Below are 24307 nucleotides of genomic sequence, written 5' to 3'. Positions count from 1 at the left end.
AGAGAGGAAAGATTCGACATTATAGAGACAATAGCAAAAAAAAGGTTGAATGTGCCTAACCTAACTCTATTAGTCCAAGATTATTCGACACAGAGAGAAAAGATTTGACATGAAGATTCGACGAAGCAAGCGAGCGGACCTTTGTGGTTAAATGCTTCGCCCGTAGGCTATAGAAGAATTCTAATGTTGGTTGACTAGTAATACTATTTAATAAATATAATTATTTCTAGTGTCATACAACATTGGAATTCTACAATAGCTTGTAGGCGGAACATTCGACCGGAAATGTACGATCACGACGTCGTACAGTCTAGCTGCTATGTCGAATCTTCTTAGAACATTTAACAGACACCATAAGCCTTCAATGACAGATTCGACCTTAATTATTTTGGATTTTCGGATGAATGCATTTTTTTAACGAAACAAAATAAATAAAAGCAAATTTCAGGAGTAACTAAATAAATGTATTTTTCGGACGAAAACGAAATTCCGAAACAAAATATTTTAGTATGCACATGTCTAGGGCCCAATTCCTTGTAGAGTAGAGCCAAACACAGACAGCACTGCAGTGCACCACAATGCATATACCGTGCCCTTAGATGAGCTGCGTTTTTTAAAAAAGGTCATGGAAATTTTTTTTTTTATCAATAGTCGAGCGCTGGCAGCCTATACATAATAAGGGGACTGACTTAAAATGTTACTAAACCCAGGACCCTGCAAAAATTCTACATTTTTTCCCCCTCCCCTTCTCCCGCCTTCTTCCCTCTCTTTTTCATGGAATAGGGTAGTGGTAGCCTGTCCATTAGGGGTGTAGGGATCCCACCCCTCCTAATCCATGCACCCGGCCCCTAATCTACATGCAGAACACGGGACGCATTGATTTCAATGTTTTTTTTTTTTTTTGAAGCATGTGATTACAGCCTGAGGCTCTAATTGGCGTAAAAAAAGGAGGGCACGGGCGCAGAGCACTGTGCCCTGAGCCCGCCCAGTTGTGTGACATTAACAAATTCATATTCGCTAATGTCTTCCTGCTTCTCCTCCCAGGCAAGTCAGGAAGTGGGACCTGTGACCTTTTTTTGAAGCACATGATTAGAGCCCGAGGCTCTAATTGGCGTAAAAAAAGGAGGGCACGGGGCGCAGAGCACTGTGCCCTGAGCCCGCCCCGTTGTGTGACATTAACTAATTCATATTCGCTAATGTCTTCCTGCTTCTCCTCCCAGGCCAGTCAGGAAGTGGGACCTGTGACCCGATTGGCCGGGAGTCTTAGGACTCCCGGCCAATCGGGTCTCAGGATCCACTTTCCGTTCGGCCGGGAGGAGAAACAATCCGGCTCTTCTCTCTGCAAGCTCGAGGTAAGGCCACCGATCGATGCCGTCCATCTCCTGTGGGGGGGGGGGGGCACTAATCGTCGCTGTCCATCTCCCATGGGAGGGGCCACTGATCGCCACTGTCCATCTCCCGTGGGAGGGGCCACTGGTCACCGCCATCCATCTCCTGTGGGGGGGCACTAATCGCCGCCGTCCATCTCCCGTTCGAGAGGCCACTGATCATCGCTGTCCATCTCCCGCTGGGGGGGTCAGGTTTGCTTGCTGCAGCCCCCCTAATATATTGAGCACCAGAAGCCCCTGGGATAGGGGGTTTCCTATGTATGTCTGTATTTACATTTATTCAGTTTTGTACTTATTATATGTGTTTATTAATACTAGGTCAGACGCTAAGAGATTGAAGCCCTAAAGAAGCGACTGTGACCACGCAACGCGTAAGAATTTTCCATTGTCTACTAACCTTACTCTTGGCTTTATATATGTGGGCTCCATGTTCTCCTTTTATGTGATATGTTCACTTTTAAAGATTTGTAAAAAAGATATGACTTTTTATATAAATAGTCTGTACAACTATTGTGATTTGAAATATCAGGGGGTCATCGCTCAAAGTTCTTATCTCTATTCCTTCTTGCTTCTTTTTACATTGCTTGTGTTGGTTAGAATTATAATTTTTGGTAAGTATTTCTATGTGTAGGATCATCACACTCCTTTGTTGCAATACTACCTAAAGAGCAATAAAACATATTTAATAAAACCTTATTTCACAAAGTTGTCAGACACTCACCCCTGCACTGAACGCTGGGATTCCCCCAGTAATTTTCCTGACACTCTGTACACATCGATCCTCCAAATCCCGGTCTGCACTGGCACTTTCCTGTGAACTTTAAAAGGAGAAAAAGAAAGAAAAATATTAGTGTGAAGCAGCCCATATAATGATCATTTATTTAGTTCAACCAGCAGGTTGAACAGTGGCGGCCGCTCCATTAGGGGTGCCGCCCCCCTAATCCATGCGCCGACGCCTAATCTACATGCCGGGCGCCAGACACATGGATTCCAACAGGGTTTTTTTTTTTAGAAGCACATGATTAGAGCCTGAGGAGCTAATTGGCTGCAAAAAAGGGTGGGTTTGGGGCGCAGAGCACAGCGCCCTGAGCCCACCCAGTTGTGTGACAAGAGCAAATAAATTTTCGCTATTGTCTTCCTGATTCTCCTCCCGGCCACTCAGGAAACGAGTCAAGAGACCCCATTGGCCAGGAGTCCTAAGACCCGATTGGCCGCAAGTCCTAACTGGTGATTGGTAGACATATGCAATTAGTTTAGTTCCAAATTCGCTTTTTAACTAATTTTGACAAATTTGTTAATTTCGAAATTTCGAAATTTCCAGAATTTCTGAATTTCCAAAATTTCCGAAATTTCAGAAATTCAGAATTTTTTGAAATTCGGAATTCAGAAGTTCAGAAAATTGGAATTCGTAAATTCGTAAAATCGTAAAATCGGAATTTGGAACTTCAAAATTAGGAAATTCTAATTAGGAAATTCGGAAAATCGAAATTCGGAAATTGGAAAATTTGGGAAATTCAGAAGTTCGGAAATTCGGTAATTCGAGAATTAGGAAATTCGGAAATTCGAAAATGTGAAAATTTGGGAAATTCGGAAATTTTAAAATTTGGAAAATCTTAGAATTTCCGAATTTCCGGAAAAAGCAAAAAAAGAATGATACAAAAACGAACACAATTTTTGTCAGTACACATGTCTATTGGCTGGGAGGAGAAGCGGCCGCCGGGACTCAGGAGGAGACGCGGGGGGAGCCGCCAAAGCCGCGACCTGGATGGGGTATTTGGTTATGTGGTTGGTTGGCTGGCTGGCTAGGGGGGCTGCGGGCCGTCCCCCCCAAGAAAATTAAGCACCAGCCGCCACAGAGGTTGAACGATAAAAAACATCCGATTCCCCAATCCACACATTTAAGGTGAATGGGGGAACCCTTCCCGCTGTGGTATTGTATTCTGACAGCCCGGAGCCTTCTCTGCCATCAGAATACAGTGATCAGTGTTGCTGGAGCCTTCTCTGCCATCAGAATACAGTGAGCAGTGTTGCAGTGTTGCTGGCTATAGCCACTGATTGTCTGGGAAAAACTCAACTGGCTGGCTGTACACAAGTTGAACAATAAATAAGATTGTGTAAAACCAGCCTGCCCACACACGGATAGCAATCCGGCTGTTCCCTGCTGAACTGGACACCTTTCAATCCATGTATGGCTGGCTTAAAGTGATTGTAAATGATTGCCTTGCAAAACAACCCATTAAGTTTAAAATAGAAATGAAAGGCAAAACATTTATGTACAGGTATATAAAACAAAACATGAGAAATACATTATAAGTGATCACATTCCCTCTGTTCTCAGCTGCATAAGAGCCAGGGGGGAGGAGAAACTGCAGCACACTGATCTCCCCAGTGAATGGCTGTGCAGGGTGGTGTGTCAGGACAAGTCTGATCATTGGGGGGGGGGGGGGGAGAGAAGGCTGAGTTCCCAGCACAGCTAGAGAACTGATCATGCTGTGTTTTCCTGTGTAGCGTGGTCAGTTTTTAATAGAAAAGCAGAGGGACTGGCAGGATCACCAGGGATTTCACACAGAGAAGCAATACAAAGAGAATAGGAGACTTTCTCATACAAGTACATGGTACAGCAGGCACATATCAGGAATTGGAACTGTTAGGCTGACAAACACTTTAAGATGACAACAATCTATGGAGTGCAGTAGCATGCAATGCACCAATCACTGTGCATCTCACTGTTTTTCTTTCTTTCTTTTTTTTTTTAAAGCAAACTTTATTGAAATGTGACAAAGTGACATTTTCTGAAGTGCTATTGGCCACAGTAAGGTGCATGGCAGTGGATTGCATCCTACATCACTGCGCTGAAAATAAGTACTACATGCTGTACTTCACTACGGTGGTGAACCGGCCTTTTACAAGACAAGGCATTTTGCATTATCTTACAGCGGGACTGTCCCGACATAGTTGCCCAGCGCATCTAATGTCAATGGCCCCTAAGAACTAACCTCATTGCAGCTTAAGCTGAAGGAATTGTGGGGGTCGCAGTTGCAGGGGGAGCACCCCTTTCCGCTCGCAAGGTTCCAAAAGTTGGGGCTGCAGCGGTCACAGCTCTGTCCTTTGACATTAGGCAAACACTGACACTGGCCGCTGCTTTTGTTGCACAGACACTCGTCTCTGGAGGTGCACTGACCGCGATCGGTTCCCAGGAAGTTACAGACACACTCTGTAGAGAGAACGCAATGTCTTCATTACAGGAAATTACAACAATGACGACAAGGATAACTGATGATTAGACATGTTTTTTTTTGCTTTTTTCAGAAATTTCTGAATTTGCGAATTTTCAAATTTTCAAATTTCCAAATTTTCAAATTTCGCATTTCCAAATTTTCAAATTTCCGAATTTTGAAAATTCCGAATTTTCAAATTTCCGAATTTTGAATTTCCGAATTACAAATTTCCGAATTTTTTAATTCCGGATTTTCGGAATTCAAAAATTCAGAAATTCGAACATTTAATAATCTGAAAAAAGAAAGAAAATCAGTAAAATTCAAAATAACAACTAATATTAAATATTAAATTATAGGTACTGGAATTTCCTTTCAAACCTGTCTGTTTGTGAACGTAACGAATACAAATTTATATGAAGTTACGAATTATCCGAAATAAACAAATGGAATGCAAGAAATTAATAATGAATAATAATAATAAAAAGGTTTTATTATTATTGTTATTTATTATCATTAGATCGTTACATTCCATTCATTTAGATACGGCATTCATTCTTTCAGATAATTTGTTCAAATACGTTCACTAACAGACAAATTTGAAAGGAAATACCAATATCTATAATTTAATATTAGTATTAGTTATTGTTTCAGAATTTTGGGTTTTCAAATTTTCAGATATTCATTCTTTTGAATGATCAGATTTTTATTCTTATTTTTGGATTTTCAAATTTTAGATATTTCGAATTTTGGAATCTCCTAATTTCCGAAAATTTTGAATTTCTGAAATTTCGAATCACTGAAATTTTCGAATTTCCGAACTTCTGAGTTTCCGAAATTTTGAAGTTTCCAATTTCCAATTCCTGAATATACAAATTTCAGAATTTAGAATTTCTGAAATTATGAATTTTTGAAATTTGAAATTTCAGAATTTCGAATTTCAGAATTTAGAATTTCCGATTTTGACATTTCCGAATTTCAAAATTTCTGAATTTCTGAAATTTCGGAGACTGAAAAATTCAGAAATTTGCAAATTAACGAATTTGTCAAAGTTTGTTAAAAAACTAATTTGGAACTAAACGAATTGCACATGTGTACTGGTGATAGAACATACAGTATGTCAAGCTGCTTCTCCTCAAATCGACTTGGAAGGAAAGTTTTGGAATTTTTTTGTAAAGTCCAGCAGTAAATTTTATTAGACATCCCATTCACTCAAAAGCCAACGCATTTCAGGGCCATCAACCTTCATCAGGGCTTGGCAGATGCTAAAAATAAGGAATATGCACTGGTCTGATATGGAGTGATCCTGAGGGGTGATTTCTGTAACATAAGAGATGGAGCATCTGCTCCAGAAGCCAGAATAGGGTTCTGAGTCCTCCTTGGGAAGATCTTCCTAAAGAGATACTAAACACACACTGGGGTTGGTTTACTAATACGGGAGAGTGAAAAATCAGGTGCAGCTGTGCATAGAAACCAATCAGCTTCTAACTTCAGCTTGTTCAATTAACCACTTCAGCCCCAGAAGGATTTGCCCCCTTAATGACCAGGCCATTTTTTGCACTGAGTCGCTTTAACTGACAATTGCGCGGTCTTGCGACATTGCACCCAAACAAAATTGATGTCCTTTTTCCCCCCCACAAATAGAACTTTCTTTTGGTGGCATTTGATCAACTCTGCGCTTTTTATTTTTTGCACTATAAACAAAAAAAGAGCGACGATTTTGAAGAAAAAGAGAAAACAATATTTTTTCCTTTTTGCTATAATACATTTTCAAAAAATAAAAACATTTTAAAAACAAATGTTGAAGAGGTTTTGTAGCTTCTCCAAGCCACCTTTTCAGATCTAATGAAGGTCTTGCTGGAATGGCGCTACATACAACTTAAATGGAAAGTGTAAAATTTCTGTAGGCAAAGAAGCAAACTAGATCACTTACTCCTGCAGTTGCGTCTTGACGCATCGCCATAGTAGCCATTGCGGCATTGCTCGCAAAACCGCCCTTCCGTGTTGTACAAGCACTTGAGGCACAGGCCGGTGCGCCGGTCGCAGGACCCCATGTCGGTCATGTCGATGTTGTTGTTACACTGACAGGGCAGGCAGCGGCCTCCAGTCTGGAATGGATTTCCATAGAATCCAGGGGAGCACTCGTCACACCGCGGTCCTGGGGATTACAATGTCATTACTGAAAATGCCATAAAAAACACATTACTGGAGCCCTGAGGCTACAGTGCGTCCCCCCCTCCCCCCAACCATGTCTTAATTAATAGACATGTGCACTGCCGAAAAAATTTATTAGTTATCATTTAATTCGTTTTTTGTTTTTTCGGGTCATTCGTTATGATCGCAATTTGTAAATTCATCAATTAGTAAATTTGAGAAGTCGAAATTCCGAAAATAAGAAAGAAAATCTGAAAATTTGAAATAATAACTAACTAACTAATAATAACTAACTAACTAATAATAACTAACAAATAAATTATAGGTATTGGAATTTCCTTTCAAATTCCGAAAATAAGAAATAAAATATGAAAATTTGAAATAATAACTAACTAACTAATAATAACTAACTAACTAATAATAACTAACTAATAAATTATAGGTATTGGAATTTCCTTTTAAATTCCGAAAATAAGAAAGAAAAGCGGAAAATTTGAAATAATAACTAACTAACTAATAATAACTAACTAATAAATTATAGGTATTGGAATTTCCTTTCAAATTCCGAAAATAAGAAAGAAAATCTGAAAATTTGAAATAATAACGAACTAACTAATAATAACTAACTAATAAATTATTGGTATTGGAATTTCCTTTCAAATTCCGAAAATAAGAAAGCCGAATTTCACATTTTCGAATGTACAAATTTACGAATTTATGGGTTTTCGTTAATTCGGATGTTTCCGAATTAACACATTTGTCGAAATTTGTTAAAAAACTAATTTGGAACAAATGAACTGCACATGTCTAATAATTAAAGAAAGTCTCACACATTCTGAAAATAAACTTTATCCCATACATAATAACCCTTGACTGTCTTTCTTCCACAAACTGTAAACCTTTCTTGATTTAGCAAGTTATCTCTTGATACAGATCATTGTTGTCTCTTGTTTGCAGCTGCCTGATTTTAATACTGTCTTGTGATTAGCCGTTTAGGAAGCTCGTTGACCTATCAGTCAAGACTGCCAGCCATAGAACAGGAGGAGGAAATTTGCCATTTGCACCTGGAAAGGTTATCAAGGGATGACTTGCTTCCGTTTCAATAAACAGCTTAGCTAGAAGAAAGGTAAATTGAAAAGTAGCCCAATTAGAAAAAAAACAACTAAAAGAGAATCCTGGGAGTGGAAAACCTGCTTAGTGTCAAACCCGATTATGGGTAAGTGCCTCCAAAAATCATACAGCACAAGAAAAAGGACCCCATAAGGATAAAGCACCTCTGAGGTATAAAAGTAATTTATTGGACATCAAAAATCTGTACAAAGGAATTGACTCCTGCTGCTTTCCTCTGACCTTTTTTCTCTTTTCTTCTCTTCTTTCTTATGTTCAATGGTATTTACCTTATAGATGCAAATGGAGAGTCCTGGAGCCTCTCGTTTTTCTATGCCAATGTGGGAGCTACGTAAAGTGACTTGAAGTACCAGATCAACCTTGGTGATAAGTGCTCTGATCTCTAGTTAAAGGGATTGTAAAAGATTGTTTTTTTTAAATAAAAAAATATGCTATACTTACCTCCACTGTGCAGCTCATTTTGCACAGAGTGGCCCCGAACCTCCTCTTCTGGGGTCCCCCGGCTGCTCTCACGGCTCGTCTCCACATCAGATAACCCCCTAGGAGAAGCGCTCTCCCGGGGGGGTTACCTTGGGGACGCGCTCCCGAGTCCAACATTTGTGTCCACAGTCCAGCACCCGCATTATTGGATTTGATTGACAGTAGCAGGAGCCAATGGCTGCGCTGCTATCAATCTATCCAATCAAGAGCCGGGACCCCGTGGAGAGAGGGACAGCGCACCCCCGCCGAAGAGATGAAAGGGTTCAGGTAAGTAAAATGGGGGGGGGGGGGGCTGGGTTTTATAACTATAATTATAGTTTTTATTATTCTTATTATTTATTACTATGAAATAATAATAAATAACCTATAATAATGATTAATAAACGTAATATTTTAATTAGAGTAGAAATTATCCAAGTGTTTTTTTTTTCTTTTGGATTTTCAAATTTCCGTTCTTATTTTCTGATTTTCGCTCTTTCTGATTTTCAAATTTTCTGATTTTCGTTCTTTAGAATTTCTGGATTTTTGAATTTCGACTTTTCGTTCTTTAGAATTTTTGGATTTTTCTAATTTTTGGAAAAATTCATTAAACGTTCTTTCTTTTATACGGATACGACTTAATGAATATGCAAAAGTTTGACGAAAAACTAATTCGGAGCTAAACGAATTGTACATGTGTGCCTTTAATGTTGATTTTTCTATTGGCTACTGCTTACTGTACAAACTATAGTTACTTACAGCGGGGATACTACAATCAGCGGCCTTTTTCTTTTTTCCTGATACTGCTACTGACAGTTCCGGCTACTGAACAGTGCAGGGATTCCCTCTTCCCTCAGTCACATAAAAATGTGTATTCTGTTCATAGAATGAAAGGCGTTCTGTGAATAGATGATTGAGAAGAGAATACAAAGGGGGTTGATTTACTAAAAGTGGAAAGTGTAAAATCTGATGTAGCTGTGCATAGAAACCAATCAGCTTCCAGGTTTTATTCTCAAAGCTTAACTCAACATGCTGAAGTTAGAAGCTGATTGGCTACCATGCACAGCTGCACCAGATTTAGCACTCTTCAGTTATAGAAATCAACCCCAAAGCTTTTTTTGTGAATGAACAGGGGGAGAGGAAGGGTGTGATCTTTCACTGTATCAATGCTGGAACTGGCAGTGAGGGTAGAAGAGCTCTGCCTGTAGTATCTGGGCTAAAAGAGATTAGGATTTGTATAGTAATTGGCAATCACCTGGCAATCATATAATCAATTTTAGAGATAAATCATTTCACTTGTACCTCCAAGCCAAAAGCCACATTACCAGGCCCTGGATTAATAGCACTACAAGGCTCTGAATTATTGGCACTTCAAGGCACTGAATTATTGGCACTGCCAGGCTCTGAATTATTGGCACTGCCAGGCTCTGAATTATTGGGGCTACCAAGCTCTGAACTATTGGCACTGCCAGGCCCTGAATTCTTGGCCCTACCAGGCCTTGAAATCTGGACACTACCAAGCTCTGAAATCTTGGCACAACCAGGCCCTGAACTCAGGGCATTACCAGGCTCTGGATTGTTGGCACTACTAGGCCCTGAAACTTGGCACTATCAGGACATGAATTTTTGGCACTGCAAGGCTCTGAACTCTTGCCACTGCCAGGCTCTGAATGTGTGGCACATTTGGGCTCTGGATTCTTGGCACTTTTTGACAATACCAGGCTCTGAATTCTTGGCACTGAAAGACAGCACACTGCCATCATATTGTTATGCTCTTGGAAGATTGATTGAAGTAGGCAATCGAAATCTTGGGCAGTTGACAGATAGGCAACCAGAAGTCATATTAATATAGGCAACTGTAACTCATGGCAATAGTATGTTGACAGAGTTAGCGGTACACTGGTGCAATTCCAATTCTTCCCTCTCATATGTACAAGAGGGATACAGCAGATCCTCTAAGAAGTAGATTTATCTACTAGGAGGGTTAATATGAGCATCTGAGATGGTGAAAGAAGCTCATTATCACCCCTGAAGGATCAGAGACAACATAAAGAACAAGTAGTGTGTGTGATCAACCATAGAGATGAAGGAAGACGTTAGGTGACTTATCACCCCGGCACTGACCTAAAACAATAGATTAAGGTTATAATGGATTGGTTCCAATCAGCTAAGACCAAAGAATTTATCTAAAGTTCTATCAGCTCATAGTATAGTCATAAGGTGTTGTATAAAATGGTGCCTTGAAGCTTAACATATGTACCTCTGATGGTGCACTGAGTCTGCCTGCACTTTGGTTGAATTGGGCAGCATTTGCGTCCAATGTCTGCTAAGGATAAAATAACTTGTATATACCGTATTTCTTGTGATTCGTACACTTAAAATATGTGTTTGCAATCCAAGCAGCTGTGATCTGCAAAAAGCTGACTGAACCGTGTTGGCTGTGATAAGGCAATATATGACTAAGTGGGATGAGTGTACAGTTCAGGCAGCTGTGATCTGCATATATGGAAAACTTGGGAACAGTTCAGGCAGCTGTGAAGTGAACATGTATAACTTGTGGAATAGGCATTTAGTTCAGGAAGCTGTGGAAGGTCTACAGTCTATATAGTGCTGATAAAGCTGGGCCACCCATGACCAGCCTGGATTGGGTCATTAAGCCCTCTTGTCCACTATAAAATGAGAAGGGAACTGCAGAAGAGAGCTCAGAGTCAGTATATTGCATCACACTGTCAAGAAACCATCTGAAGCCGAGCCTGAAAGGGTAGGTAGGAAATAGTAGACAGTTGTATTTACTTCACCTCATTTCACATTCACCTGTGCAGATGCAGAATTTTGAAAGCGGACCATAGACATTAATTTCCCTTAGCCCACGGTTGACCCAAGAGGTAGCCAGAAGAGGTAGCCACTTTGGACGCTTTAGCAGGAAAGGCACAAAAAGGGCAGAACCTGCAACCCTATGATGGTGAAAAAGCTTACAGCTCATTAGGGGTGGGGGGGGGGTGGGGGGGTTTGGTGGGGGGGGGGGGGGGGTCGGCCACACTTTGGCCTTTTTACCTTAGAGGCTAAAAGACCCTGTCCAAGAACAGCCATAGCCTACAGTAGGCATCTTGGAAGTACATCAGATGTTTAATCTGAGACCTGCACTAGACATAGTAGGACTCTGATTGGTTTACAATGGACAACACAGTCATTCACATTTACTCTATTTTAGGGCTGGTTCAAACCAGGCACGTTGTACTGTGTTGGACAGTGTTGCCTTGCCCAGCGTAGGCACAACCCAAAGCCTTGCATGGTATAAGGCATGTTCACACCAACATACTGCATTGTTGTACATTAGTGTGGGTTGGTGAACCAGCCTGTTTTAATTCCATATGCAGACCAGATTTACATAAAGCAATGATTCATTTTCTAGGTGGAGTAACCTATAATTTAGCAACCCTTCTGTGAAAGGTAAAAATGGAACTGTTTGCTATGGACTGCCAAGCTTTGGACATCTTCGGTCTCTCTTTCCTAATTTTTTTGTGCTGACTTTCAGACTGCCATGGCTGCAATATAAGACCTACAAGGACTTTAACTAGGGCTTATTTGGGGGGTAGGGCTTATATTGCAGCTATCACCGACAATCACGCTAGGTCTTATTTTCGGGGGAAACAGGGTAAGCCTGCCCTATACCATCCACCAAGGGAAACCTATTGTGGGAAACAAGTAGGCCTGCCTTCTGACTTATTTCCATGTTCTAGCCAATGACTAAAAAAGTAGCTAGGGGCTCAACATGGCAGCCAGTCAACCAGCATTTACAGAAGTGGATCAACAGCTGAGGGCAATATCTCCCCCCAATATGACCATTTAACTGATCTTTCCAGAAAAGGTAACAGCTACATACTGAACATCATGGGGAATGGGATTAGTAAGAAGAGCCTCCACTTTTGATCCTTTAAGCTGTGACTGGTGAGTTGAGGAAACGTCACACAAACTGGGACATTAGTAACATTAGTATGAGGCTGAGCAGATCTCCCATGGCTTGGTGTAAGAAGCAAGGCTTTTTTGTGCTTGATATTTCGGGGGCCAAAAGTCATTAAAGGATTTTTATAGGCAAATGTATCCCCAATGCTTCTCTTCTACCCCTAGATCATGTCCCAACATTATTATTTTTTTTTACCTTGGTCCTGCAGTAAGAAACAACTTATTTTACTCCCTGTGGCATCATTATCATCATTATCAGGATTGTAAAGTTCTTGCAGATCTTGCAGTTCATATCGATAAAGGCGCACCCCCAGAACTACATCTTCCAAGAGCCCTTTCCCTACATAGAGAGCTTATTCAGACTCTTGGGAGTCAAAGCAGCTAGAAAATGCTAGAAAATAAGTCAATGTATTCATATGTTTTTGGACAGAGAGGGACGGGGGAAAGGTAACGTTCTCTAGTGCAGCAGGAAGGGCTTATCTGAGTGGGTTTTTAGTGCAGCAGAAGCACTGTGTTGTTGGTCCCAAAAGGAAGATAGAACTTCACTGGATTTCTGGTAATTTGCTATACTTGCAGCACTTTTAAAGAGGAAAAACCTGGGAGAATGTGCATGTGTTGCAAAGTTGTACTGACAGAGTTCCTCCTTTTAGCCATAGAACAGATGAATTCTCCACTTGTTGCCCAATGAGGATTGGTAGGTAGTAAATCTCCATTTTGGAGAACTTAGAAATGCTCATTAGTATTTATTGTGCTCATTAAATACAATGCAGCCCCAGCCTTGGAAACCCATAAAAAGCCAATGGAACTCTAATACGTGATATCTATTAACTGCATGGTTCAGTGTCTACACCACAAGAGTGAGGGGAAAGCCATGCATGGGGTGGTGGCAAGGTCGAGAAGCCGTTTACTCACGCCGGGCCCCTCCTGACCTCTTCACCCGTCCTGGAAAAAGAAATTGTAAAACATTCCCAAAATGAGAGGTGGCCCTCATTACACAATTCTTCAAACAGGCACCTAAAATGCCACCAACTTCCATTCTATAAACAACATGGCTGCCAGTTCAATGAATAAAGTTGGCTCAATGCACACATTGGCTGGCACATCCTTCTTTGAATGGAAATTTGCTCAAGCACCAAAAAGGCTGCCACCACTGTGAATAATTGTCAAATCAATGGAGAGAATGACAGAAACCACTGTGAATGATTGCCACCTCAACACAAAAAATGTCTGCCACCACTATGAATGAGTGTCACCTCAACATATAGAATGGCTGCCACCACCATGAGTGAGGGTCAACTCAACACATACAGTACAATGGCTGTTATCAATGTGAATGAGTGTCACCCCCAATTTATAGAATGGCAGCCACCACTGTGAATAAGTGTCACCCCAACGTATAGAATGGCAGCCACCACTGTGGATGAGTGTCACCCCAGCATATAGAATGGCTGCCACCAATGGGAACGAGTGCCCCCTCAACTCATAGAATGGCAGCCACCACTGTGAAGAGTATCATCTCAACACACAGAATGGCTGCCACCACTGTGAAGAGTATCATCTCAATGAACAGAATGGCTGCCACCACTGTGAATAGTATCATCTCAATGCACAGAATGGCTGCCACCACTGTGAAGAGTATCACCTCAATGAACAGAATGGCTGCCACCAAGAGTATCATCTCAACTCATAGAATGGCAGCCACCACTGTCAATGAATGTCACCTTAACATGAAGAATGGCTGCCGCCACTGTGAGTGAATGTCACCTCAACACACAGAATGGCTGCCACCATCATGAATGAGTTTCACTTTAATGCACTGGATGGCTGCCACTACCGTGAATGAGTAATGCACAGAATGGCAGCCACCACTATAAATTAGTGTGATCCCAATGTATAGAATGGCTGCAACCACTGTGAATGAGTATCAGAAGGGCAGCCACCACTGTGAAGAGTATCATCTCACCACACAAAATGGCAGCCACCACTATAAATTATTGTGATCCCAACGTATAGAATGGCTGCCACCACTGTGAATGAGTATCACCTCAATGCACAGAAGGGCAGCCACCACTGTGAAGAGTATCATCTCAACACACAGAATGGCTGCCACCACTGTGAAGAGTATCATCTCAACACACAGAATGGCTGCCACCACTGTGAAGAGTATCATCTCAATGCATAGAATGGCTGCCACCATTGTGAAGAGTATCACCTCAATGAACAGAATGGCTGCCACCACTGTGAAGAGTATCATCTCAATGAACAGAATGGCTGCCACCACTGTGAAGAGTATCATCTCAATGCACAGAATGGCTGCCACCACTGTGAAGAGTATCACCTCAATGAACAGAATGGCTGCCACCACTGTGAAGAGTATCATCTCAATGCACAGAATTGCTGCCACCACTGTAAAGAGTATCATCTCAATGCATAGAATGCCTGCCACCACTGTGAAGGGTATCATCTCAACACACAGAATGGCAGCCACCACCGTGAAGATTATCACCTCAATGCACAGAATGGCTGCCACCAGAAAACTGCCAGCCATATTGTTTATTACATATGTAGGCTCTGCTTTCTTCTAGGTAGCATGTTGAATGGTTGTGACTTATAGTAACACATTTAGGGAAACGTGACAGTATCTGTACAAAGGGAAAATGCCCCCATACTCCAGACCCAATGATACTCACCTCTTCAGTGCTTTCCGGCAATTCCTTCTCCAGAAGCAGCTGTCGATAACAACCCCAATATTGTCTGGTGTTGACCACAAGGGGAAGTGATATCACTCCCTCCAGCAGGTCACAGTGCTCGTGCCTCATGTCCCATGAGAGGATGTTTCATGCCCCCCCCCCCCCCCATACTGAGAACCAGCAGGATTTGTCTAAAGCATTGGCAATGAAGGAGTGGCAGGGTAGCATTGGCCAAGTTTTGGGGTTCCTTTGAACAGATTCTGCTACTTTGCCCATTTCAAATTTTTTAAAAGACCCTGTCACCAACTTAAAATATTTGAAGGTAAAGGGACAGAAAAATCAAATATATTAAATGTTTTCTTGCTGTGTATTTGCCTGCGATAATTTTTGTAATTGCTTGCAACGTGCTTTTAAACTTGCTAGAAAATTTGACTTTATTTCACAAACAGTCAATTCCTTAGCACAGCCCCCTCCCTCCTGGCACACCACAGCCCTCTCCACTTCTGGGCGTGTCTAATTACTGTCTGTGCTGGCCCAGCTCCTTCATGCCTCCCTTAAGCTACCTACATAACCTTTTTTGTAGCAGCCAGGAGAGGAGCAAAGGGGAATACTATAGAGCAGGCATATGCAATTAGCGGACCTCCAGCTTTTGCAAAACTACAAGTCCCATCATGCCTCTGGGTGCCATGCTTGTGGCTGTCAGAGTCTTGCTATGCCTCGTGGGACTTGTAGTTCTGCAACAGCTGGAGGTCCGCTAATTGCATATCCCTGCTATAGAGTGTAATTTGGGTCTGCTGACATCACTTCCAGGATGGCAGCACCCAGCAGCAGTCTCAGGGCTTTAGTATGTCCACACCAGGGAGGGTTTTACAGGTAAATAATATGCCTAAAATACATTAAATATACATATAATCTTATAGGAAGATTTTTGTTGAAATAAAGGATTTGGTGTCAGGGTCTGTTTAAAGTGAAACGTTTTTAGATTTTAGACTTTTAAAAGGAAAAACCTCTTCTGTGCCCCTCTCTGATTAGGTTTAATCTTGCCTGGTTTTCCTACCCGATAAACCTCACCAACTCTAATTACACCATCCAAAAATACTTTATTTAGCTGGCCTAGTGTCTAAAAGCAGGACCATAGAGGTCACATGAAGCAGAGAGATTGGTTACTACAAAAACAAAGAAGAGAGGGTGCACCAGCCTTGCACATTATGCCAATAAATCATTTATTAATAAACCAAAATACTGTAGATATACTCACAATTCACTGAAAAAGGCTCATCAAAAAATTGTCAATGGTAATATAGCTTGGTTCCCTGCACATGCTCCTTCGCTTGGGAAGACACCGACTGGATCTTTCTTGGCTTACATGTTTCGAGGCATGTCCCCTCTTCCTCAGCTCTGAGGAAGAGAGGCACCCCTCAAAACGCATAAGTTAGTAACGACCGAGGTGGTGTCTTTCCAAGCGAAGGAGCATGTGCAGGGGACCAAGCTATATTACCATTGACAATTTTTTGATGAGCTTTGTTTTCACTGCGGTTTGTGAATAAATCTATTTTGGTTTAATAACAGGTTCTTTTATTTAGCTGGCCTAGTGTCTGAAAATAGGGCCATAGAGGTCACGGGAAGGAGAGAGATTGGTTACTACAAAAACAAAGATGAGAGGGTGCACCAGCCTTGCACATTATGCCAATAAAGCATGTATTAGTAAACCCAAACAGATATACCCCAAACCACTGTGAAAACAATGCTCATAAAAAAATTGTCAACGGTAATGTAGCTTGATCCACTGTAAATGCTCCTTGTTTGGAAAGACACCACCTTGATTGTTACTGGCTTACGCCTTTTGAGGGGTGTCCTGAGGAAGAGGGGACATGCCTCGAAACATGTAAGTCAGTATCCAGTAAAGATTTACGGAAATGTAGCTTGGTCCACTGCACATGCTCCTTCGCTTGGGAAGACACCGACTGGATCTTTCCTGGCTTACATGTTTCGAGGCATGTCCCCTCTTCCTCAGCTCTGAGGAAGAGAGGCACCCCTCAAAACGCATAAGTCAGTAGCGACCGAGGTGGTGTCTTTCCAAGCGAAGGAGCACGTGCAGTGGACCAAGCTAGATTATCCTTGATCTTTACTGGCTTACATATTTCAAGGCATGTCACCTCTTCCTCAGCTCTGAGGAAGAGGGGACACCCCTCAAAATGCGTAAGCCAGTAACGATCAAGGTGGTGTCTTTCCAAGCGAAGGAGCATGTGCAGTGGACAGAGCTACATTACCATTGATGTTTTTTTGATGATTTTTGTTTTCATAGTGGTTTGTAAGTATATCTAGTTTTGGTATATAAATAAATTATTTATTCACATAATGTGCCCTCTTCTTTGTTTTTGTAGTATGCTATTGAGGTGTCCCTAGCAAAGGGTTGCACTTTCTCTTTTGCATTGAGGAGTGGATGTGTGAGAAACATTGGTGTCTGTTTATCATTTCCATGCGAAGGAGGTGGTCTGCATTGTTCAGAGTAGAGAGATTGGTGGCTGGGGCAAAAATCCTTGGCCAAGAGTTGGTGGGGTTTCGCTATGAGCAATGGGTGAGGGTATTTATCAACCAGTGATAAAAAGGCAGCATTGCCCGTTCCAACCCTTCCCTGTAATTCTCCCCTTGCCCTGACTGCAATCTCACCTGTATAGCCTTGGTTGCAGTTGCAGATGACCTGCCTTGACCGTGGTTCTTGGTGGCATGATGCGGCAAAATGTCGCCCACTGTTGGGACCTTCTGGACATGGACACGGCCGGCAATGATCACCTGATCCAAGTACAGGGTTTCCAAAGAAGCCAGGAGCACACCTGGAATATAAAGATGGATACTTAAACCTTGAACCTTGTTTGCACCTTTTCATGGTGGTGCACAGATTCGACAACTACAGGAGGAATCAGATTTTACATTCACGGTGACCAGTGAGGAAAGTCACCTCTCACATCTGTCTCCCACGCTGTTGTCCCGGCAGTTCAGACATGCTCCGGTCCTCTGATCGCACTCCTCCGAGTGACTGTTGCATACGCATTTTCGGCAGTTTGGAAAGCCCCAGTGCCCTGGCTGGCAGCGATCACATTTGGAGCCATATGCGCCAGGCCGACAAGGGCACTGCCCATTGTATTGGTCGCAGAAGTTATGTGTGGATCCCTCCAGGTTACAGTCACAGGCTAAAAAAAAGAAAATACTGATCAGCAGAAATCAACGTCGCTGCTAAATGCTCACCGCTTCTTGATTCTCAAGGCTGCTATTGGGTTCCTGCCCAAGAGCGCATCCCCACTTTACAAATCAAGCCTCAGAAGAACTGAATGGGCCACACACCGACGGTGTAAAAAATGCTAAAAAAAAGTATAATTTAATAATGGAGCACACAACATAACATGTCACCTGCTATCCACTTACTTCAGCAAATCTTCATGATTAAGACCTTTTTGGACGAAACACATTGGGGCGGGGGCACAAGTTACTGGATTAAACTGTTTTCAGAATTTGTGACGTCATCAGTGTGAAGCTAGTTCATTTCTTTTGACACTTAATTCAATACTGATGGCATATGACACATAGCAAATCAGAAACAAGCACCCTGACTGCCTTTCCCAGCCATAAAGGAATGGCAAGGCTCAGCTCATCCACACTAAAATAATTTCATACATTCCCCCCCCCCCCCCCCCCGATTATGTATTATAGCTATGGTTTAAGTTACTTCTGCAGCCAGAAGGTCCAAATCCATGCGTCCCAGGGGCGCATTGGTCACACTGTCGTCCAATGACGTTTGGTTTACACCGGCACTGTCCTCCATAAGGATCGCACTCTGAACTCAGAGATCCTTGAGGGTCGCAGTTACATGCTAGAGAAAATAAAAAATATCAATCATTAGAATAAATGTATTTTTCATACAAGGTAGAATCATAATAAATACAAGAATTACAATGCAGAAATCAGAAGTTTTGATTTTCGATAAGGCGTTTAGCAGTAGAGTGAAGCAGCTCTGTTTATTTACCACTAGAGGGCAGTATAACACCTGATACCCAAATCTTTGAAACAAAATTGTGTTTGGCCAAACATAGCAAACTAATAGAACAAAAATGCTGGGAAGGTTATCCTGCCAAAAACAAAAAACTACTTTTTCTTCTAAACTCCCTCAAGTAAAAAAATTAGCTTGATCTAAAAACCATTGACATACAGAAACATTTATTAGGGTTTTCATTGTAATAAATTTATATTTTTGGAAATGTAAAAGTGTCAAAAGGGAAAGGTAAAAAGACAAGAACTAAAAACAGCACAAATGTTTTATATTTCATTATATGTCATCCCTGTATTAAAGCATAAGAGCATGTGTAGTCTTGCTCTTACGATTTTTTTCAGACGAAAACCGTACTAATTTAGCACATCCAGCCTTTGTCGTACGAAAAATCGGAATCGGCTGTCGAAAGCACCATACTAACAATCCGAAAATCGACAGATCGTTCGTCTAATGACATTTTACTTCTGATTTTTGTATCGTGTGTACAGGCCTTAAAGCCTTGTACACACGATCGGATTTTCGGCAGGGAATTGTGTGATGACAGACTGTTGGCCTAAAATCCGACCGTTAGTACACTCCTTTAGACAAATGTCCAACTTTCGGCCAACAAATGTTGGATGGCAGGCTAGTAAATTTTTGGCAGGCAACGGTCTGTTGTCAGATTTTCGTATTGTCTGTACACAAGTCAGTCACACAAAAATCCAAAGTACAAAGTGCTCGGAATCAATGCTCACCAAACACGACATTAGCAGAAGGTGCCCGAAGGGTGGCGCTCAAGAGCTGAAATTCCACGTAGTACGTTACTAAGTTCGTGTTTGTTGGCTGACAATTGTGTGCCGTTAGTATGCAAGACAAGTTCCTGGCACACGCCCTTCGGACAAAAGTCTGACGCTCTGTTGGCCAACAATCCGATCATGTGTACGAGGCTTAAGACTCACTTCCTGCCACAGTGATGTTGTTATTAAAACAGGAATTAACGCGAAAGTAGTAGATTCAGCTGTTCGGCAAGAAAAAAAAAGAAGAGGAAAAACTATTTGGCTAAAAATAGACTTTATAATGCTATCGGACATGACAATCCAGACTTAAAAATAACCCCTAGCAGTGGTCCTGCGCCCGGACTGTAAGGGGTGACTGCTCGTTTAGTCTAGGGGAGAGGAAAAGCACCTTAACTCACTTTCACTTTAAGTGAGCAGATAACCCACAGAAATTTCCTAAGTAGATCTTTCTGCAAGGGATATTATTTAAGTTTCCTGGAGTTGGGCTTTAAGATAAATTAGATAAATCTTTAGAAAAGATATACATAATTATGTCCCATAATCCTTATATACACCGTGCATGGAGCTGGTTCTGCTTTACCCTGGGCCGCTCAGTGCAGAATAATCGGGACATTGACACAGAAGGGAAAATGGCTGCAGAAATTAGGAGCCTTTGGATACTTGCACATGCCCATTCTTGCCCTGAACTCACCAAGAGCCCCATCATGGATGACGGCAGACATGCTGGTGATGAGCTTGGTGCACACCTCATTGGTCGCTGATTTTACCACGTTGATATTGCTGTTGTGGCAACGGAATCTCTCAAAGGTTTCCTTGCGTTGAATGGAGGCCGGGTCTCCAGCAATGAACATCTCCAAGGAGGAGTAACGGGGAACAAACACCAGCTATGGTATATATATATATAAAAGAAAAACTTCCAGTCAAACAAAATAAAGTTTTATTCACCAACAAATTGTTTACAGCCAAGATGTCTCCTGAAACAAGTGCAAGTCCTCCCCTTTTTTTTGGTCATAAAAGCAAGTCCTCCTTTAACATTTTTTTTTTTTTATTGATTTGGTCATAAGAACTTGATAATTTCCATACTGTTTTCATTTGCTGTCCAATTGGCAATAGAAAGAGGTGATCAAAAAACAATAGAGAGAAAAGTCCTATCATTTGCACCATATAAATGGGTGTCAACAGGAGGCTTTTACCCAGGGCCGTAACTATAGGGGGTGCAGCAGTCGCGAACCGCAACTGGGCCCTGTGCTGCAGGGGGCCCATGCAGCCCCCTCTACATATGGCCGACAGCAGCATAGGCAGCTAGGGGTACCAGTGCACCATGCACACGGGTGGTGGAGGTGGAGGGTGACTAGCAGAGCTCCATGCTCGACTATCGCACTGGCTGCTCTTTAGTTGTGCATTCCCCGCATGACCTGTGTCCTCGGCCGGCTCCTCAGAGTACCCCTCTCCTGCTCCATGCATTGCCGCTCAGTCCGATGTCTGTTCTCCCCAGCCAGAGTCCTGCCCCCCCCCCCCCCCGCCCCCGGGTCCGGCCGACACTGCACTGCATACTTCTCCTGGGTAAACAAACTTTAAGCACACAGATGCAGTGCAGGCCTATGAGAGACGGGTCCCCGGAGGACACTGCAGGCTTGTCTGCCAGCCCTCCTCCTCCCCCGTCATACACAGATGATGAAAGGTCTTTCTGGGAGATATGCTGATTGCCTGTTCAGCACACTGGATGGAGCCCAGGCCAAAATGGATGAGTGCACGGCCTGCAGCTTGGTCATGGTGAGTGAGAGGACCCCATCCCCAACACACCATTACATACCCCCTCCATCTCCCCCTGGGGACAGGGGCCCCTTCTCACGTGGGGACAGGGACCCCCATCTCCCCTGGGGACAGGGACCCCTTCTCACCTGGGGGCAGTAACTTCATCTGCCCTGGAGAAAAGGACCTCATCTCTTCTGGGGATGGGGACCCCATCCTGCCTAGGGACATTTCCCCAATGGGGCACCTAAAAATAAAAATAAAAATAATATAAAAAACTACTGATGCCAGTCGTGGAACTACAGGGCTCACAAAGGTCATACCTGTGACCACGCCCTGGAGTTCCATCGTGGGACTCAGAGGGAAGGGCCCTGGCTAGGGGTTCAGGGGGGCCCTTCATGGTTTCTTGCATCGGGGCCCTGAAGGTTCTAGTTACGCCACTGCTTTTACCTGTTGCAAGGGGAAGCCTAACTGCAACCAAGTTACGTTATATCATTAACAAGGAACTGCCCTCACCGAATCAATAAGGATGTTGGCTCCGGGTACCCTCTCCCGCAGGTTGTACCGGGTGAAGTCCAGTCGGATGGTGTAACTAACCCCACGCTCCAAGCAAATGGGCTGAGGCAAGACAACATGCCTGTAAAGAAAAGTGACTTCAAATTACAATTTAACTGTGAACAAACAGGACCCTTTATGTAGAAACAATACTATTTTGTGGTCATTTTTTAAGTTCCGAAGTTTATAAACTCAAATTTAATTTAATTATTTTATTATTTGTGTAAAATGCTTATTTTATAAGATGTTTTGATATTTCACTGTGTGCACAGCTTGTTGGGCTATCTAGTAAGAAAGCCCAGTACTAGCTCTGCACTGTACATGTTTCGTCAGACTGATGATGTAGATAATACCGTGACTGCTAGGAGATATGGAGGGGTCAAGTCCTTCCTCTGTGACATTAGGCTGACTCATTCAGTTGTGTTTGTATAACCTGAGGTCTCATTACTGAATGATGTATTTACAGCATAGCAGTAAAACAACTTTAAAAAACTCAAGTACAATGTCTCAGTTGTCCCACTATATACCTGAGAAATGTAAAGTTACGAAGTTTATAATTTTATATTTAATGTTGTTATTTGTATAAAATGCTTATTTTATAGGATGATTTTATTTTTTAGTGTGTGCTCAGCTTGTTAGGGTATCTAATAAGAAAGCCCAGCACTAGCTCTGCACTGTACATGTTTCGTCAGACTGATAATTTAGATGATACCGTGTCTGCTAGGAGATATGGAGGGGTCAAGTCCTTCCTCTGTGACATTAGGCTGACTCATTCAGTTGTGTTTGTATAACCTGAGGTCTCATTACTGAATGATGTATTTACAGCATAGCAGTAAAACAACTTTAAAAAACTCAAGTACAATGTCTCAGTTGTCCCACTATATACCTGAGAAATGTAAAGTTACGAAGTTTATAATTTTATATTTAATGTTGTTATTTGTATAAAATGCTTATTTTATAGGATGATTTTATTTTTTAGTGTGTGCTCAGCTTGTTAGGGTATCTAATAAGAAAGCCCAGCACTAGCTCTGCACTGTACATGTTTCGTCAGACTGATAATTTAGATGATACCGTGTCTGCTAGGAGATATGGAGGGGTCAAGTCCTTCCTCTGTGATATTAGGCTGACTCATTCAGTTGTGTTTGTATAACCTGAGGTCTCATTACTGAATGATGTATTTATAGCATAGCAGTAAAACAACTTGAAAACCCTCAAGTACAATCTCGCATTTGTCCCACTATATAACTGAGAAATGTAAAGTTACGAAGTTTATAATTTTATATTTAATGTCGTTATTTGTATAAAATGCTTATTTTATAGGATGATTTTATTTTTCAGTGTGGGCTCAGCTTGTTAGGGTATCTAATAAGAAAGCCCAGCACTAGCTCTGCGCCTGTACATGTTTCGTCAGACTGATGATGTAGATGATACCGTGTCTGCTAGGAGATATGGAGGGGCCAAGTCCTTCCTCTGCAGGGGCGGACTGACCATTCGGGCCCGTGGCCAGTAGGGGGCCCGTGAGGATCTCTATGCTGCTGGCAGTGCTGCGGTGGAGCCGTTCTGCCGCTGCGGGGGGGGGGGGGGGGGGGGGGGCGGCCAAGACACAGCATCTCCCCTGCACCTCTAGCTTAGGGGCCCGGGAGATGGGTGGCGGCGATCGAATATGTCGTTACAGCGGCATCTCCCTCGGGCTTGTGTTTCTCCATTACAGTGTATAGAGTGGAGAGGGGAGGGGCCTCTGACCCGGGCAGCTATAAGTTTGACTCTTCTGTAAGTTGCTCGGCTTGTACACTGTTGCTGACTGCTGCCCGGGTCAGAGGCTCCTCCCCTCTCCACTCTATACACTGTGAAGGAGAAATACATACAAGCCCCAGGGAGATCCCGCGGTCCACAGGCACCATAGAGCTGCCGATCGCCCCTCCCACCTCCCCGTGCTGGGGGTTGGATGTGCACAGCCAGGTACAGGGGAACCTGGGGGGGGGGGTTTAAGTCTGGGGACCCTGAAGTATGGAGAGGGGCTCTCTGGGGCCCCTGAAGTATGGAGGGGGCTCTCTGGGGACCCTGAAGTATGGAGGGGGCTCTCTGGGGACCCTGAAGTATGGAGGGGGCTCTCTGGGGACCCTGAAGTATGGAGGGGGCTCTCTGGGGACCCTGAAGTATAGAGGGGGCTCTCTGGGGACCC

At 42.7% G+C, this 24307-nt stretch overlaps 1 protein-coding gene across 3 annotated transcripts in view; it reads right to left on the bottom strand.

The window, feature by feature from the left end:
• Positions 1–24307, bottom strand: part of LOC143927536 (laminin subunit beta-2-like) — a 169809-nt gene that overhangs the window by 24356 nt on the left and 121146 nt on the right. For 2 of the 3 annotated variants that reach the window (XM_077451656.1, XM_077451655.1), the window contains exons 17-25: positions 22087–22207; positions 20510–20702; positions 18722–18865; positions 17957–18188; positions 17668–17831; positions 13220–13249; positions 6537–6761; positions 4385–4602; positions 2110–2206 (exon numbers count right to left, since the gene is read on the bottom strand). In XM_077451656.1, coding sequence (XP_077307782.1) covers positions 2110–2206; positions 4385–4602; positions 6537–6761; positions 13220–13249; positions 17668–17831; positions 17957–18188; positions 18722–18865; positions 20510–20702; positions 22087–22207 — 1424 coding nt within the window. The remainder of the gene's footprint in view (positions 1–2109; positions 2207–4384; positions 4603–6536; positions 6762–13219; positions 13250–17667; positions 17832–17956; positions 18189–18721; positions 18866–20509; positions 20703–22086; positions 22208–24307) is intronic. The other variant, XM_077451657.1, reaches the window with a different exon arrangement.

The sequence above is a fragment of the Lithobates pipiens genome, unplaced genomic scaffold, assembly GCF_037356315.1.
Source record: "Lithobates pipiens isolate NorthernLeopardFrog02 unplaced genomic scaffold, aLitPip1_a1.2 Scaffold_23, whole genome shotgun sequence".
NCBI classification, from domain to species: domain Eukaryota; kingdom Metazoa; phylum Chordata; class Amphibia; order Anura; family Ranidae; genus Lithobates; species Lithobates pipiens.
Note: the sequence above shows the minus strand (reverse complement) of the source record. Positions and strands in the feature narration are given on the sequence as shown.